Here is a 17,773-nt window from a genome sequence, read left to right on the forward strand (position 1 = left end):
GGGATCTTTAGTTGCGGCATGCCGGATCTAGTTCCCTGACCAGGGATCGAACCCGGGCCCACTACACTGGGAGCATGAAGTCTTAGCCACTGGACCACCAGGGAAGTCCTGTCAACATACTTTTTTGAAAATGATCTTTTTAAAATAGACGTTCTAGAGTGGGTATAGAAATCTTGGTCAGATTTCATTTTCCCCTAGAAATCTTTTTTTTTTTTAATTAATTTTTATTGGAGTATAGTTGCTTTACAATGTTGTATTAGCTTCTACTGCACAGCAAAATGAATCAGCCATACATATACATATTATCCCCTCCATTTAGGACACTACAGTGCATTAAGTAGAGTTCCCTGTACAGTATGTTCCCATCAGTTGTCTATTTTATACATAGTATCAATAGTGTATATGTGTCAATCCCAATCTCCCAATTCCTCCCACCCCATCCCTTTCCCCCTTGGTATCCATACATTTGTTACATTTGTTACATTACTGCTTGGCAATTAAGGTCATCTATACCATTTTTCTGGATTCCACATACATGCATTAATATACGATATATGTTTTTCTCTTTCTGACTTCACTCTGTGTGACACTCTCTAGGTCCATCCACGTCTCTACAGATGACCCAATTTTGCTCCTTTTTATGGCTGAGTGATATTCCATTGTATACATTTACCACATCTTTTTTTTTTAATTTTTGAATTTTATTTTATATTTTTATACAGAAGGTTCTTATTCGTTATCCATTTTATACATATTAGTGTATATATGTCAATCCCAATCTCCCAATTCATCACACCACCACCACCACCCCCACCACGTTCCCCCCTTGGTGTCCATACGTTTGTTCTCTACATCTGTGTCTCAATTTCTGCCCTGCAAACCAGTTCACCTGTACCATTTTTCTAGGTTCCACATATATGCGTTAATATATGATATTTGTTTTTCTCTTTCTGACTTACTTCACTCTGTGTGACACTCTCTAGGTCCATTCACATCTCTACAAATGACCCAATTTTGTTCCTTTTTATGGCTGAGTAATATTCCATTGTATACATGTACCACATCTTCTTAAACCAATTGTCTGTTGATGGGCATTTGGTTGTTTCCATGTCTTGGCTATTGTAAATAGTGCTGCTGTGAACATTGGGGTGCAAGTATCTTTTCAAATGAGAGTTTTCATCTTTTCCAGATATATGCCCAGGTGTGGGATTGCTGGATCATATGGTAGCTCTATTTTTAGTTTTTTTAAGGAACCTCCCTACTGTTTTCCATAGTGGCTGTATCAAGTTACATTCCCACCAGCAGTGTAAGAGGGTTCACTTTTCTCCATACCCTCTCCAGCATTTATTGTTTGTAGATTTTTTGATGATGGCTATTCTGACTGGTGTCATTGTAGTTTTGATTTGCATTTCTGTAATAATTAGTGATGAGAATCTTTTCATGTGTGTGTTGGCCATCTGTATGTCTTCTTTGGAGAAATGTCTGTTTAGGTCTTCCACCCATTTTTTGATTGGATTGTTTGTTTTTTGATATTGAGCTGCATGAGCTGCTTATATATTTTAGAGATTAATCTTTTGTCAGTTGCTTCATTTGCAAGTATTTTCTCCCATTCTGAGGGTTGTCTTTTCATCTTATTTATGGTTTCCTTTGCTGTGCAAAAGCTTTTAAGTTTAATTAGAGGTCCCATTTGTTTCCCCTAGAAATCTGAAAACATTTTTCCACTGTCATCTTCGTCAGTTTTCAAAACTCTTGTGAAATTCAGTTCCTTCAGAGTGTGTCAAGTGATTTTTTTGTCGCTGAAAGCTTTTAAGATTATTTCTTCATCCCCACTCTTGAAATTTCAGATGATGTATCCTGGAGTTGGTCTATTTTTATTCATTATGTTATTATTTATGTCCTCTAAAGACTTTCTCTTTTGGGCTGATGATTGTCTCTTAATATCTGGTGATCTTTGGTTGATGGTTTATATTAGTATTGGTAAATTGGTACAGATTTCTTTTGTGTATGGCCTTATAGATCTGCTCATCCAGAGGACCATTTTCCTGAATGTGAGGTATGATTGCACACTCTTGGTTAAGTGTAAAGGTCCTGTAGACTTGGATTTCTAGACTTAGGCAGAGCAGAGTTGGGCTGGTTTTGGATCTCCAAAATTGCTAAAATAAGGAGTACTTTTTTATGGAAGGTAGAATTTGTTAGTGTATTTCATTCATTGGTAAAATTACCTTATTTTTTTCCCCTTTTTGTTTTAGAAGTTTAGAATAATACTAGGATGTGTTCAGCCTCTCTGTAGCTCCAGCACCTAAAATATGAGCCCTCCCTTGGCAAATGTTTAACTTTGTTTAGAAAGCGATTCTTGGGCTTTTAGTTGGGGGCAGACTTTATAATAAAACTTTGTATTCTCGGATAAGGGTGTGGGGCCAACTGTGTCCTGTAGTTAGTTTTCCAGATACCTATTTTGATTGCTGTCACATAGTCCTTTCCTGCTTTTTGTGCCTACTATCTCAAAACTTTTTAGGACCCCAGTGGGATCAATTGTGTCTGCTTTCCCTGTAGCCTTCCTTTTTTTTCTTTTTTTTTAAAATAATATTTATTTATTTAGGCTGTGCTGGGTCTTAGTTGCGGCACGCAGGATCTTCGTTGCGGCATGTGGGATCTTTTTAATTGCAGCATGTGCACTTTTTAGTTGCGGTATGTGAACTCTTAGTTGGGGCATGCGTGTGGGATCTAGTTCCCCAGCCAGGGATCAAACCTGGACCCCCTGCATTGAGAGTGTGGAGTCTTACCCACTGGACCACCAGGGAAGTCCCAGCCTTCCTTGATATGGGTTTTAGATTTCTATTTCCTCTAGTCATGTTTATTATTAATACAATTCCATTTGCTTTCTGCTTTCCAGAAAATTATAAAAATTTCTGATCTGATAGTTATACTTGTTTTCTTATTGACAGATTATGGTATTAATATAATTGTGAGGTAAAAAGGGTTGAGACTAGGGAAGATCGTTGAATCTGGAAGTCAGAAGACCCTGGTTGTTCTGGGAATTCCCAGTGGTTAGGGCTCTGTGCTTCCACTGCAGGGGGTGTGGGTTCAATCCCTGGTTGGGGAAGTAGGATCCCGCATGACATGCAGCGCGGCCAAAAAAAAAAATGTCTTTGGTTGTTCTAGTCCAGACTAATTCTGCAATTGTGGACAAACAACGTCACATCTCTAGGCCTTTTTTTCCCTCATCTGTAAAACAAGTTGGTACTAAGGACCATTCTAACTCTAAAGGAGTCTTTAATATAATCCTTCTTTTTTCAGCTTTGTGGGTTTTTTTAATCTTAAACTGATTGTTTAGCAGTTACTTTATATTTATTGGCCTGGAATAATACTGGTGTGATTTTCTTTTACAGTTTGACTGCTAATCTAGTTATTGAGCATACAGTTTTGATATTACTTACATTAACATTGTTATGTGACATTTATTGTAAAAGTGATAACAATGTTTTTATATAAAATACCAATTTCTTCCTTCAGGAGTCACCACCTCTACCTGAAGAGGCATCAAATCAACTCTATCTTCCAGATGAACAAGAACAAGAAGAACTTGATTTTTTATTTGATGAAGAGATGGAACAAATAGAAGGGCGAAAAAACACATTTACTGATTGGTCTGATAATGATTCAGATTATGAAATTGATGACCAGGATTTAAACAAGATTTTGATTGTAACTCAGACACCACCTTACATGAGAAAACATCCTGGAGGAGATCGAACAGGCAACCACATGTCTGAGGCAAAAATTACATCTGAACTTGCTAAAGTTATCAATGATGGCTTATATTATTATGAGCAGGATTTGTGGATGGAAGAAGATGAAAACAAACACACAGCCATAAAGGTAATTGTTTCTGACCAACGTCTTTCTGTTGATACTATGTTTTGATTGCATGTTGCTGCTTATGTTTTCCTAAACTTGAGGGTTTATTTTATGAAATTTTGAATATAAATAAATTATATTTAATTTGAAAAATTCCTGGAAATATATCTGATATTCACAACCTGAAAAATTATTTTATTAAAATGACAGTGAAATAAGTACTTTAATTACAAAAAAAAATATTAGCACTCACTGATTAAAAACCCTTTTTTCAGGTGAAAATAATAAGAAGGCCTTTTCTCATAAGAAGGAATAAAATCTAAAGTTATGGACAGGCTTAGTTTATATGCTCTTTCCTTTCCTGGCTATAATCACCCTAGCTATGTGAGCAGGGCTTCACAAAGGAGTTACTTTTGTTGCCCCTTGTGTCCTTCTCACGTTAGTCTGCAGTGCATGTTCTGTGGTTGTAGAACTGGTCGTTGACAAGTATAGAAGATTAAACTGGCTGATTCTCTCTCCTTGTCCAATCATAACTTTGTTGCTGGGAGTGGTGTTTGAAACCTTGTTCCAATTTTTTATCTTCTTGCATTTCACCCCACCTCCTGGTACCTATCCCAGTTATTAAGGTACAATAAGAGAGTGCCAGAGTAGTCTACTGGCTATCTGCATTCCTTTTATATGACTTTTAATTGTATAGATAGGAATTAAAAAGGATCTTTTTCTGCCATTAAATTGATCAGAAAACCCCCCAAAATTAAATATTTGTTTTGGGGATAGAATAATGAGGGAAGAGTTGTATAAGTATAATATGCCAAATAGGAAAGAGATCTTGGTCAGAAATACAGTTCTAGAAAGAAAAGCCAGCCAACTCGTGGTTGGAAAGAAGGGACTGGCTGTCTGTGGAGCTCCATATCATCAATAAGTGTACTTTCCTTCTTGAGTCTTCATTTCTTTTCTTCCTTGAATTTCTCCATCACTACTTTTACCCTCTTCTCTAGCCCCTGCCTTTATGGAGATCCTGCCTCAGGATATGGTAGCTTGTCAGTGACTTAGAGCCTGAGCAGTTCTCTCTGTCCTACTGCTATGGGAAAGGAAGTGTGTTTTTATAAAGTTGGTTGAAAGTCTTTCCTTGTGTAAGGGTTGTTACTTTATTTGTGATACTTAAGTTCTGTAAGTAACATCTAATGTAAATCCTTTTGGGAACAAAAAGAGATAGAAAATAAACTAATAATAGGTTAAAATTGCACTACCTCCATTCCCTATCCCTCTACCCTGCTTTGTTCTTCACCATCTACCATTCTGTATATTGCACTTACTTCTTTTCTGTTTCCATCTCATGAATGTAAGATCTATGAGGATAGGGATTTTTGTCTTATTTTGTACACTGCTGTATCTCCAGCTGCAACAGTTCCTGGCACAAAGTAGTGCTCAATTCATATTTGTTAAAATGGATAAATGAATTACGGATTAAACATTATGAACTAACCAGGGGAACCTAACCTCTGTGTATAATATTGGTTCTGTGGGAAAATATTTTCAGAGTGCCAAATAACGAACTTTCAAGTCGCCTTGAGAAACATATCCTGTTGATAGATGATTATTTGCTTTAAAGTGTAGACAACAATAATTAAATTTAATTAACTCATCTATTGCCTTAGCCATTAAATATTAGTCAGGGGAAAGTAATCTTGGCTATATGGCTCTTAAGCATTATGGGTCTGCTTGTAATTATGTCTTATCTGATCCCTATGTACACTCCTGTTATTTAACTTATTTCCTTTGTTTCTAATTCTGTGCTCAACATAATTTCTCATTAGAATTGTACTTTTTCTGAGGGTCTGTTTAGAGGGAGAGGAATCAATTATTTAATATATATTAAACTCCTACTGTGTGTGCGACACTGTGTTAGGTCCTGGGCATGGAAGGGGAAGATAACAGTAGGATCTCTACATGCCTGATTCTTACAAATAATTGGGGCAATAGACATTAAAATAAGTTGCAATAAGTACTTGATCACAAATTATGATAAATGTGAAAAGAACAAGATGCTATTGGATTAGGCTATAAGGGAATGCCTGTGAGAAAGTCACAGTTATAGTGAGATAGGAACTATGAGTAAGAATGAGCCATGCAAATAACAGATAAACCATATTCTAGGAAAAGGGACTAGCAGGTGTAAGGATCTGAGATGGGAAAGAATTTGGTATATTTGAGGAACTGAAAAAAGGTCTGTTGATAGTATTTATGTAAGAGAACAGTTATAGATATATAGACATGCATCTGATCATAGAAGGTAACATGTGGGCCATGTTAAATAGTTTGGAACTTACCTAAAGTTCAGATGCAGTACCTTGAAGAATTTTATACAGGCCAACAGGATGTGATCTAATTTTTATTTTTAAAGTATCACTGGTTACTATGGCAGAGAACGGATTAGATGGGGACAAGAGTGGCAGAAGAAATCCAGTTGGGAGGCTATTAAAGTAGTCCAGGAGATGTATGTTGGTAATTTAAGATAAATTGGTGGCAGAGGAAATGTAGAATTTAGAAGACCCAGGTCTGAACCCTGAGGAGTGATCATTCAGGAGTTGTATAGGAAACTGGTGTGGAAGCCAAACACTGTCTTCAAGAGGAAAGAATAATCAGATGTGTCAGAAGCTAGACAGATTGAGTTTAGGTATAAATGAAAAGAATACCAAATTGGTAGGGTTGTTTGTTGATCATTTCTGACTTTGTGAAGGGAGTTTTGCTGAATCCAGAAGCTGTGTTGAACTGTACCAAAGAGTAGGTGTAGGCCTTCTGTTTCTGACATGTCGTTATTACTGAAGACAACTAAAATGGCATTTTAATAAATGAGAAAATATCTACTTAAAATCCTTGAAGATCTACAAGGTAAGTTATTATCAGAATAAAACCATAGAGAAGTAGAGTGTTGAAACCAGTTTTGCCTGGGAGACCATTTTGGAATTTGGGTAGTTTGAGAAGTTCAGCTTTGCAAAAGCCACCCAAAATATAGGGGTAAAAGACAAACCCATGGCCCAGTCAAAGTCAGGGATTCCAACAGGAGTCCTTTTCCCATTGAATTGGTACCTAAGGAAAATACCCTAGGGAAAGAGAACTTAACTGCTTTCTCATCTTCACCTCTATGGGACCACAAAGCATATTTCCTTAGTTGTGCTAAGCAGAATAAGGAGAAAAAAATTGGCTTAGAAGTTATAATCATGCACCCCAAATTCACACTATATGGGTGACTAGAGTAACTACTAGTCATAAATTTAAAGTGATTGTGGCCTGTTTATTTCCCAGAAATGAGCAGAAGCAAATCTAACTTTTTTGTGAAGACATTCATCTTTATCCTAGGCCTCAAAGAATTTACTCAAATTATTTTGTAATGAAAGTGAGCAGCTTAGGCTTCCCTGGTTAAGAAACCGCCTGCCAGTGCAGGGGACACGGGTTTGAGCCCTGGTCTGGGAAGATCCCACATGCCATGGAGCAACTAAGCCCGTGAACTACAACTACTGAGCCTGCGCTCTAGAGCCTGCAAGCCACAGCAACTGAGCCCACATGCTGCAGCTACTGAAGCCTGCGTGCCTAGAGCCTGTGCTCCACAACAAGAGAAGCCACCACAGTGAGAAGCCCATGCACTGCAACGAAGAGTAGCCCCTGCTCGCTGCAGCTGGAGAAAGCCCGAGCACAGCAACAAAGACCCAATGCAGCCAAAAATAAATAAATAAATAAATAAATTTAAAAAAAAAAAAGAAAAGAAAGTGAGCAGCTCACAAAGTTAATAAGCAAACAAGGAAATAAGGTACTGCATGTGAGAATGAGCAAAAGTAACAGACAGTAAGACCATACCCTGAAAAATTTTAGATAGTAGGATTATTAAACATAGTATAGAGTAACTTTGCTTACTGTGTTTAAAGAAAAATATCTGCAGGGAAAAATAAATTCTAAAGAATAACCTTTCTAGAACTTCTGGAATAAAAACAGTTAAGGCTGAAATTAAGAACTCAGTTGATTGAAGGGATTAACAGCAGATTAGATACAATTAAAGAATCAGTGAATTGGAAGACAGTTTACAAGAAGCTATTCAGAAATCAGCATAGAGAGATAAAGAGATAGAATATATGAAAGAAGGTATAGAATGGTATTGTAGACAGTCTTTGCTATTTGGTGTATTTCAAATCAAGTTGTATAATTTAACATCTAGTGGATTTTATTATAAATCTTTTTATTTTTGAGAAAAGTAAAAAACAAGTGGAATATAGAGTGATAAACATGGTCTAAGATAGATATTTATTCAGAGTTCCAGAAGGAAAAGAGAGAAAATGGGACAGAGTCAGTATTTTAATAGGTAATACCTAGGACTTTTTCTGAACTGCAGAGAGGTACCAGAGTGGAGCAGCCAGGGAAGAAAGGCGGTTACTTTCAAAGAAAGAAGAGTGACTGGACAGCTAACTGATAGCTGACTTCTCACCAGTAACATTTGAATGCAACGGACAATGGAACAATGGTGTTAATATAAAACGGGAAAATAACTACCAACCTATAATTGTGTGCCTTGCAAAAGTATCTTTCAAGTAAGAGAGTGAAATATAATGAGAGAAATTGCAGTTCGTCAAAGGAATTTCCAAAATTGGAATAAAAGTGATTCCAGGTGCCAGAGATACAGAAAGGAGTATAGAGCAAAGCAAGTGATAAATATGTGAATAAATCTGAATAAATATTAACTGTATAAAACAATAACTGTGTCTCACAGATCTAATATAACATTAACACAAACTGGGAGAGAGCAATGAATAAATCGTATTTAAAGGTACTTTTGTGTTTGGAAAGAAGATAATTGATTATTTTTAGTTATAAAAGTTTTCATTTTGCCATTTGAAGGATACCCAGTTAAAAATAAGATTAGAAGGAATAATCTTGAAACTAGGAGAAAGGGAAAATACGGAATAAGACAAGAATAAAGGGGAAGGAATCTTCCAGCACAAAAATGAGGTAGTAAATTGAAACCCAAATATTTAAGTAGCAAAAATGAATATTGTCAGAATATATGCAAATACAACCAGTTATGTTATTTACACATGACACATCAAAAAGATAAGGCAGCCAAAAGATTGAAATTAAAAGACTGAAAAAATACACACCATAAAATAGTAATAATCCAAAATCAATCTACAGATTCAGTGTAGTCCCTGTCAGTATCCTAACTGGCTTCTTTGCAGAAATTGACAAGCTGATCTGAAATTCATATGTAAATTCAAGGGACCCAGAATAGCCAAAACAATCTTGAAAGAGAACAAAGTTGAAGGATTCATACACAGTCCTTACATTAAGGCAATGTTGATACTAGTATAAGGATAGGCATACAGATCAATGGAAGAGAATTGAGAGTTGGGAAATTCACCTATGTGTCTGTGGTCAACCAGCTTCCAGCAAAGGTGCCTAAAAAGCCATTCAATAGGGAAAGAATAGTCTTTTCAACAAATGGTCTTGGGACAAGTAGATATCCACATACAGAAGAATAAATTAGACACCACCCTAACTCACCGTGCACAAAAATTAATTAAAAATAAACACATAAATATAAGAGCAAAAACTGCAAAGCTCTTAGAGGAAAACATAGAAGAAAATCTTTGTATTTGACAGTGGTTTCTTATATGACACCAATAGCACAAGCAACAGGAGGAAAAAATAATTTTGATATTATCAAAAAATTTAAAATTTTGTATTTCAAAGGACACCAGAAGATGGACCCCCCCCAAAAAACCCATTTATATTAGCACCCCCCAAAATGAAATAACTGAGATATAAGTCTAAGAAAATATGTACAAGGTCTATGTGAGGAATACCATAACTCTGATGAAAGAAATCAAAGAATTAAATAAATGAGAGAGATTCTGTATTCATACACAGGAAGAGAGACTCAATATTGTCAGTTTTCCCAAATTGATCTGTAGATCCAATGCAATCCCAATCAAGATTCTAGGAATTTATTTTGTGGATATTGACCAACTGATTCTAAAATTTTATGGAGAGGCAAAAGACCCAGAATAACCCATACAATATTGAAGGAGAAGATAAGTCAGAGGACTGGTAATATCCAACTTCAAGAGTTACTATAATGCTATGGTGATCAAGACAGTGTGATATTGGTGAAATAACAGACAAATAGATCAATGGAACAGAATAGAGAACCCAGAAATGACCTCTAAAAATAAACTGATCTTTGGCAAAGGAGCAAAGGCAATAAAATGGAGAACATAGAGTCTTTTCAACAAATTGTGATGGAACAACTGGACATCCACATGAAAAAAAAAATTAATCTAGACACAGACCTTACTCCCTTCACAAAAATTAACTCAAAATGGATCACAGGCTGAAATGTGAAACACAAAACTATAAAATTCCTAGAAAGTAATATAAGATAAAATCTAGATGATCTTGGGTTGAGCAATGACTTTTAATAAGTTGGATTTCATTAAAATGGAAAACTTTTGCTATGTGAATGGCACTGTCAAGAATGAGAAGCCAAGCTACGGAATGGTAGAAAATATTAGTAAAACACACATCTGATAAAGGACTATAATCCAAGATATACAAAGAACTCTTAAAATCAACAATATGAAAACAACCTGAATAAAAAATGGACCAAAGATCTGAACAGACATCTCACCAAAGAAGATATACAAATGGCAAATAAGAATACGAAAAGATACTCCACATCCATATATCATCAGGGAATTGCAAAGTAAGGCAACAGTGAGATTCTACTACACGCCTATTAGAATGGCCAACATTTAGAACACTGACAACACTAATAAATGCTGCTGAGAATGTGGAGTAACCCTCATTCATTGGAGGTAGGAATGCAAAATGGTACAGCCACCTTGGAAGACAGTTTGGAAGTTTCTTACAAAACTAAACATACTCTTACCATACAATCTAGATTGTGTGGACAATTTTTTGTCCACACAAAAACCTGCACATGGATGTTTAAAGCAGCTTTATTCATAATTGCCAAAACTTGGAAGCAACCAGGACATCCTCCAGTAGGCAGATGGATAAATAAACTGTGGTATATCCAGACAATGAAATATTATTTAGTGGTAAAAAGAAACGAGCTATCAGACCATGAAAGGACATGCAGGAACCTTAAATGCATGTTACTAACTGAAAAGGTCCAATCTGAAAAGGCTGCATACTGGGTGATTCCAACTAGTCAATGTTCTGGAAAAGGAAAATGATGGAGATAATAAAACTAGTGGTTTCTAGGGGTTGCGGGGAGGGAGGGATGAATAGGCAGAACAAACAATGTTTAGGGCAGTGAGATTTTTTTGGTATGATAATATTATAATGATGGATATGTCATTATCCATCATTATATCCATCCATATATCAAAACCCATGGGAAGTACAACACTGAGTGAAACCTATGTAAATTATGGACTTTTGGTGATATGTCATTGTAGGTTCACTGATTGTAACAAATGTAACGCTTGGTGCAGGTTGTTGATAGTGGGCAGGCTGTGTGTGGGGGAGGTTATAGGGTATATGAGAACTCTAGTTTCATATAATTTTGCTGTGAAGGTAAAACTGTTCTAAAACATAGTGTACTGAAAAAAACAGGTTAGGAGAAAATATTTGCAAATCATATTTAATAAAGGAGTTGCATTTTTAATATGTAAAAAACTCTTACAACTCAATAATAAAAAGGGCAAATAACCCAGTTATAAAATGAGCAAAGAAAATGAATAGATATTTCTCCAAAGAAGATATACAAATGGCCAATAAGCCCATGGAAACTTAGTTGACATCATTAGCCATCAGGGAAGTGAAGTGAAAAATCATGATCACAATGAGGTGCCGCCCATACCTACTAGGATGGCCACAATAAAAAATATATACTCACAATTGCTGGTGATGATGGGGGAAATATGAATCCTCATGGACTACTGGTAAGGATGTAAAATGGTCCAACTGTTTTGGAAAGCAATTTGGCAGTTCTCAAAATGTTAAACAGAGTTATTATATGACCCAGGAATGCCACTCCTAGGTATATACATGAGAGAAATGACAACATATGTCCACACAAAAACTTGTACACAAGTCTTCCTTGCAGCATTATGAAAGTGGAAAGAACTCAAATGCTCGTCAGCTGATGAATGGATAAATAAAAGGTGGTATAGCCATACAATGGAATATTATTTGGCAATAGAAAAAAGTGAATTTACTGATACATGCTATATGAAAACATCATGGTAAGTAAAAGAAGCCAGTCACAAGGTACCACATATTATATGATTCTGTTTATCTGAAATGTCCAGAACAGAGAGAAATTAGGTTGGTGGCTACCTAAGGTGGGGTTTGGGATGGGTGGAGAAAATAGTGACTGCTGGTGGGTACTGGGTTTCTTTTTGGAGTGATGAAAATGTTGTAATATTGATTGTGATGATGGTTGCATGTGTAAACTAAAAACAATTGTACACTGGGGTAGATTGTACCACATGTGAATTATATCTTAATAAAATGATTTTTAAACAAGTAAAAGGAAAGACATCCTGTGTACATGGATTGGAAGTCAGTACTACCCAAAGTGATCTACAGATTCAGTGCAATCCCTATCAAAGTCCCAATGGCATTTTTTGCAGAAATAGGATAACGGATAATGAAATTTATATGGAATCTCATGGGACCCTGAAGAACCAAAAACAATCTTTAAAAAGAGGAAATAAAGTTGGAAATCTCATGCTGCTGATTTCAAAACATATTGCAAAACTCCTGTAATTAAAACAGTGTATTGCTGGCATAAAGATAGACATAGACAATTGGAATTATAGAGCCCAGAACTTGAATGCCAAGACCACTCAATGGGGAAAGGACAACTTCTTCAACAAATGGTGTTGGGGAAACTGAGTATTCACATGTGAAAGAATGAAGATGGACCCTTACTTTAACACCATATGCATAAAAATTTTAATAACAGATTAAAGAATTCAACCTAAAACCCAAAACTCTTAGAAGAAAACATGGGAGTGGAGCCTCATGACATTTGATTTGGCAGTGATTTCTTGGATATAACACCAAAAGCACATGTTTAAAAAAATAGACAAGTTGGAATTCATGAAAATCAAAAGCTTATGTGTATTAACAGACACAAAACAGGGTGAACAGACAGCCTGCAAAATAGGACAAAATATTTGCTTATCATAACTGATAAGGTGTTAATGTTCTTGAATATATAAAGAAACCCAACAACTCAACAAAATAACTCAATTTAGAAAATGGACAAAGGACTCAAATAGACATTTTTCCAAAGATGATATACAAATGGCCAATAAGCACATGAAAGTATGCTCAACATCATTACTCATTGGAGAAATGCAAGTCAGAATCAAATGAGTTATCACCTCAAACTCATTAGGATGGCTACTTTCAAAATAAAAAGCAAAACACAGAAAATAACATTTGTTGGAGAGGATGTGGAGAAATTGAAACCTTGCATTGGTGTTGGAAACATAAAATAGTATAGCTGCTGTGGGAAACAGTATGGCATTTAGAAAACTAAAGAGATATTTGCATGTTTATAGCAGCAGTATTCACAATAGCTAAAAAGTGAAAACGACACAAATGTCCATTATCAGATGAATGGATAAACAAAATGGTGGTGTTTATGTGCGATGGAATATTATTCAGCTTTCAGAAGAATGGGAATCTGCCACATGCTACATACATCACTGATAGTCTTTCAGGACATGCTAAATGAAATAAGCAAGTCCCAAAGACATAGTGTATGATTCCACTTATATGAAGTACGAAAGTATTAAAATTCATAGAAACAGAGTGGTGGTTATGGGGTGGGGGGAAATGGGGAGTTGTTTTAATAGGATAGAGTTTCAGTTTTGCTTAATAAAAAAATTTGGGTATCTGTTGCACAACAATGTGGGTATACTTAACACTACAGAACTATACACTTAAAGATGGTTAAGATGGTGAATTTTGTTATTTGCTTTTTTATCCCAATTAAGAATAAAAATTATAAAAGAAACCCAGCCATTTACCAAATAAATAAAAAGTAAAGAAAAAAGCTGTAGTACATATATTTATATCAGACAGAATAGGCTTAACAAAGTAGACTTGAAGACAAAAAGCATTACTAGTGCTAAAGAGTGTCCTTTTGTAATGATTAAAAGTGAAGAAATTCATCAGAAAGTATAACTTAATATTTGATGTATTTAATACAAAATATTCGAATATGTGAAGCAAAAGTTGATAGAACAAATCCAGTCATAGTGATGTAATTTACCCCCTAACTAAATAAGGAATGATCAAATAATTTAAAAACAGAATAATTTGAGAAACAACTCTGTACCTAGCAACTGCAGAGTACATGTTCTTTTTGAAGATATCTATACTACTTTGACCTAGTTTATAAAGCAAATTTTTAAGCATTGATAATACATAAAACCATTAATAGTGGAATTAATTTAGTGTTTAACAATGGAAATAAAACCCCGTGTGTTTTGGAACAAAGGTATATTTTAAATAACTCACCAAAGAAGAAATCATAGTGGAAATTAGAAAATCTAAGTGGAACGTTAGCTGAATTTTAAAGGTGCACCTAGAGAGAGAGGCTTAAATGCAAATATTAGGTAAAATGCTTGAAATTAATAAACCAATCACCACTATTATCTTTGCTGTATAAAAATCCTCCCCCCACCCCCACCCCAGTCTCAACGGCTTAAAGTAAAAAATTTCTCACACTGCTTGGCAGTGACTGGGTTGGCTGCTACAACTCTGTGTGTGTGTGTGTGTGTGTGTTTGGTTCTGTTTGGTTGGTATTCATACTGAAAAAGCAGCCTGTATACAGTACTTGCTCATTCATTCATATAGCAGATGGGGTGAACAAGAGGATGAGCTAAAGTGTATAATTGTTTTCAAAATTGCTGCTTAGGTGTGTTTTATGTATATTTGCTCACATTCCGTTGGCTAAAGCAAATCACGTGGGTAAGTGTTGTATATGGGCCAGAGTTGTATATGCTCAAAGGAGATGAAAGGTAATTACAATGGGTAGATGTACATAATCCTTTAATTTAGGAAATCTGGGCTCTGAGCAATAATAGAATCTACTGTAGCTTTTATGAAGCTAGAAGTTAGAAAGTTCTCAAGAAGTTAGAAGAAGAATTAGCAAAATAAACTTCCATAAAAGTATATGGAAAGAAATAATTTAATTAATTAGATCTAAGAGAGGATTAATCATACCAACACTTAATTCTTTGAAAAGACCAAAATTATACTTAGGAAGACAAAATAGAGGAAAATGTGCATATTTTAGCTGCAGTGAAAATAAGGATGTAATTACTGATTATGGAGAACTTTTTTTTTTTTAATTAATTTATTTATTTATGGCTGTGTTGGGTCTTCGTTTCTGTGCAAGGGCTTTCTCTAGTTGTGGCAAGCGGGGGCCACTCTTCATCACAGTGCCCGGGCCTCTCACTATCGTGGCCTCTCTTGTTGCGGAGCACAGGCTCCAGACGTGCAGGCTCAGTAATTGTGGCTCACGGGCCCAGTTGCTCCGTGGCATGTGGGATCTTCCCAGACCAGGGCTCGAACCTGTGTCCCCTGCATTGGCAGGCAGCTTCTCAACCACTGCGCCACCAGGGAAGCCCCTATGGAGAACTTTTAATAGGTATTTCAGACCAATGATTTGAACATTTAGATAAGGAAAAATTTCTAGAAAAATATATGTTAACCAAAACTGACTGGAAAAGAAAGTTGCTATAGATCATTTTAAATAATCTTCAGACTCCAAGATTTAACTTAATTTTATTAGCAAGTTCTTCTAAAATTGGAATAATTCCAGCCATGAACAAGTTTGCAGTGAATAGAGCTGATAAGTATTCAAATATTTGTTGAATTGACTGAGGTAAAAAAGGGAATACTTGACTCATTTTATGAGAAGAGCATAACCTTGATACTAATACCTGAAGAGAACATGAATGAGAAATTCATGAAAATATGAATGAGATTTCATTTTCTAATAGTATAGAACAACCATGAAAGGATCTGTGTATTTTCGAAATGTGTACAAACATACATAGAAGGTAATACTGTAAAGAAAAAGGCAGGAATAATTATCACATAAGTCAGGATTTGGGTTGTTTTTGTGGGGAGTAGAATACACAGGGTTTCAATTTACTAACAGTGTTGTGTTTCTAGTAGTTTTTACATATTAGTTTTCTTTTTTAAAAATTTTCATTTAAATTTATTTATTTATTTTACATATTAGTTTTCTAAACAAGTTGCACAGGTATGTTTAATACGTTTTCCTATGTGGCATATTTCATGACAATACTAAGAACAGGCTAGCATGAAGGGGAATGTGTGGGACAAGAAGAGGTAAGCCAGAGATGAGTGACTCACTTCTTGGAGCTGCAGGGCTGTTCTTGGGCTAAAATAAAGGTTAGGGTGAACTTTTTTTTTTTTTTTTAAATACTTAAAAATTTTTTTATTGAAGTATAGTTGATTCACAATATTGTGTTATTTTCAGGTGTAAGGTTGAACCTGTTTTTGTTTTTTGTATACAGCTATTTGTCTTCTTGTCCAGTGGTCTGCTTGGGGTGGTGTTGCAAAGCTGTACATTGTTGAAGGCTTTATTAACAGGGGACATACAGATAGGACTTCCATCCAAGAGATGTGCTGCTGGGCCTCGGCATCTTGTCACTCATTGCTGGCTGGCTTCTGGGCTTGTGAGGCTCAAGAATTGTCCAGTCTACTATCCGTCGTGATGCCTCTCCCTAATGAGAAATCTCTAGTTTGAACCTGCAGAACAAAGGAGAAAAAACATTGCAACCAGTTCTTCACTCATTGTACCCTCTGTCCGAGTTGATTGTGTGGAAACCTAAATATACTCATGCCTTTGTTTCTAGCATATCAGGAAGAACCTTCAAATTGGAAGCTTTTGAATCACATTGGTCAGTCAATCTCATCTTTAGGCTCATCGCATTTGCTATTTTGCAGTATGTCAGCTTTGTCTAGTACTTCTTAGAGTATTATGTGAAGTTATCACTGCTGGTCTAAGTGTCAATTCCCTGAGTTCTCCTTGGCTTTCCTGGCTTTATATTGTATGACAGAACATACCCAGCTGCTGGATGATTGAGACCATCAGCAGGCTCATTGTTGAGAGGGTAGACTGGAGGTGGGCTCTCTTCAGCCTTGACCTATTCTGAATTTGTGGAGTCCTCAAGCCTTGGGAGACCTGATGGCTGTTATTCACTCTGACTTTGCTGACTACTTTGCTGTCTCCTGCTGCATTTCCCTTACAAATGCAGGCAGGCCTTTGTGTTTGTTGCAGATGGTGAGAGGAACTTCAGTTGTGGTGAAGTCTTTGGTATGTAGCTGGAAATGGTGTACAAATTCACCAGGAGATGCCACATCCTCACCTGGCAGACAAGAGACATGACATCATACTGACTTGGCAAGCTGAGAGTCACCACCACCACTTGAGCTGTTCCTCTTCTCACAGAGAAGAACACCAACTTGAGAACCTCTCTGGCAAAGCTGGGGCCTATTCCTGACCAGGAGTCAACTTGTGTGCACGTTCCACTGAGTGCAATTCTGGACCAAAAACTAACTTCTCTGAACCTCAGATGGGGATCATTCTTGTCTTCTCTACCTCACTGAGTTTTTTTTGGTTTTTTTAAAAATAAATTTATTTATTTATTTATTTATTTTTGGCTGTGTTGGGTCTTCATTTCTGTGCGGGGGCTTTCTCTAGTTGTGGCGAGCGGGGGCCACTCTTCATCGCGGTGCGCGGGCCTCTCACTATCGCGGCCTCTCTTGTTGTGGAGCACAGGCTCCAGACGTGCAGACTCAGTAGCTGTGGCTCACGAGCCTAGTTGCTCCGCGGCATGTG

General features: G+C 36.3%; 1 protein-coding gene across 7 annotated transcripts in view; it reads left to right on the forward strand.

The window, feature by feature from the left end:
* The window catches only part of LARP1B (La ribonucleoprotein 1B), a 128,575-nt gene that overhangs the window by 40,401 nt on the left and 70,401 nt on the right, over positions 1-17,773 (forward strand). For all 7 annotated transcript variants that reach the window (XM_068543425.1, XM_068543426.1, XM_068543428.1 and 4 more), the window contains exon 11: positions 3,514-3,879. In XM_068543425.1, the coding sequence (XP_068399526.1) occupies positions 3,514-3,879 (366 nt within the window). The remainder of the gene's footprint in view (positions 1-3,513; positions 3,880-17,773) is intronic.

Source organism: Eschrichtius robustus, chromosome 4 (genome assembly GCF_028021215.1).
Source record: "Eschrichtius robustus isolate mEscRob2 chromosome 4, mEscRob2.pri, whole genome shotgun sequence".
Lineage (NCBI taxonomy): Eukaryota > Metazoa > Chordata > Mammalia > Artiodactyla > Eschrichtiidae > Eschrichtius > Eschrichtius robustus.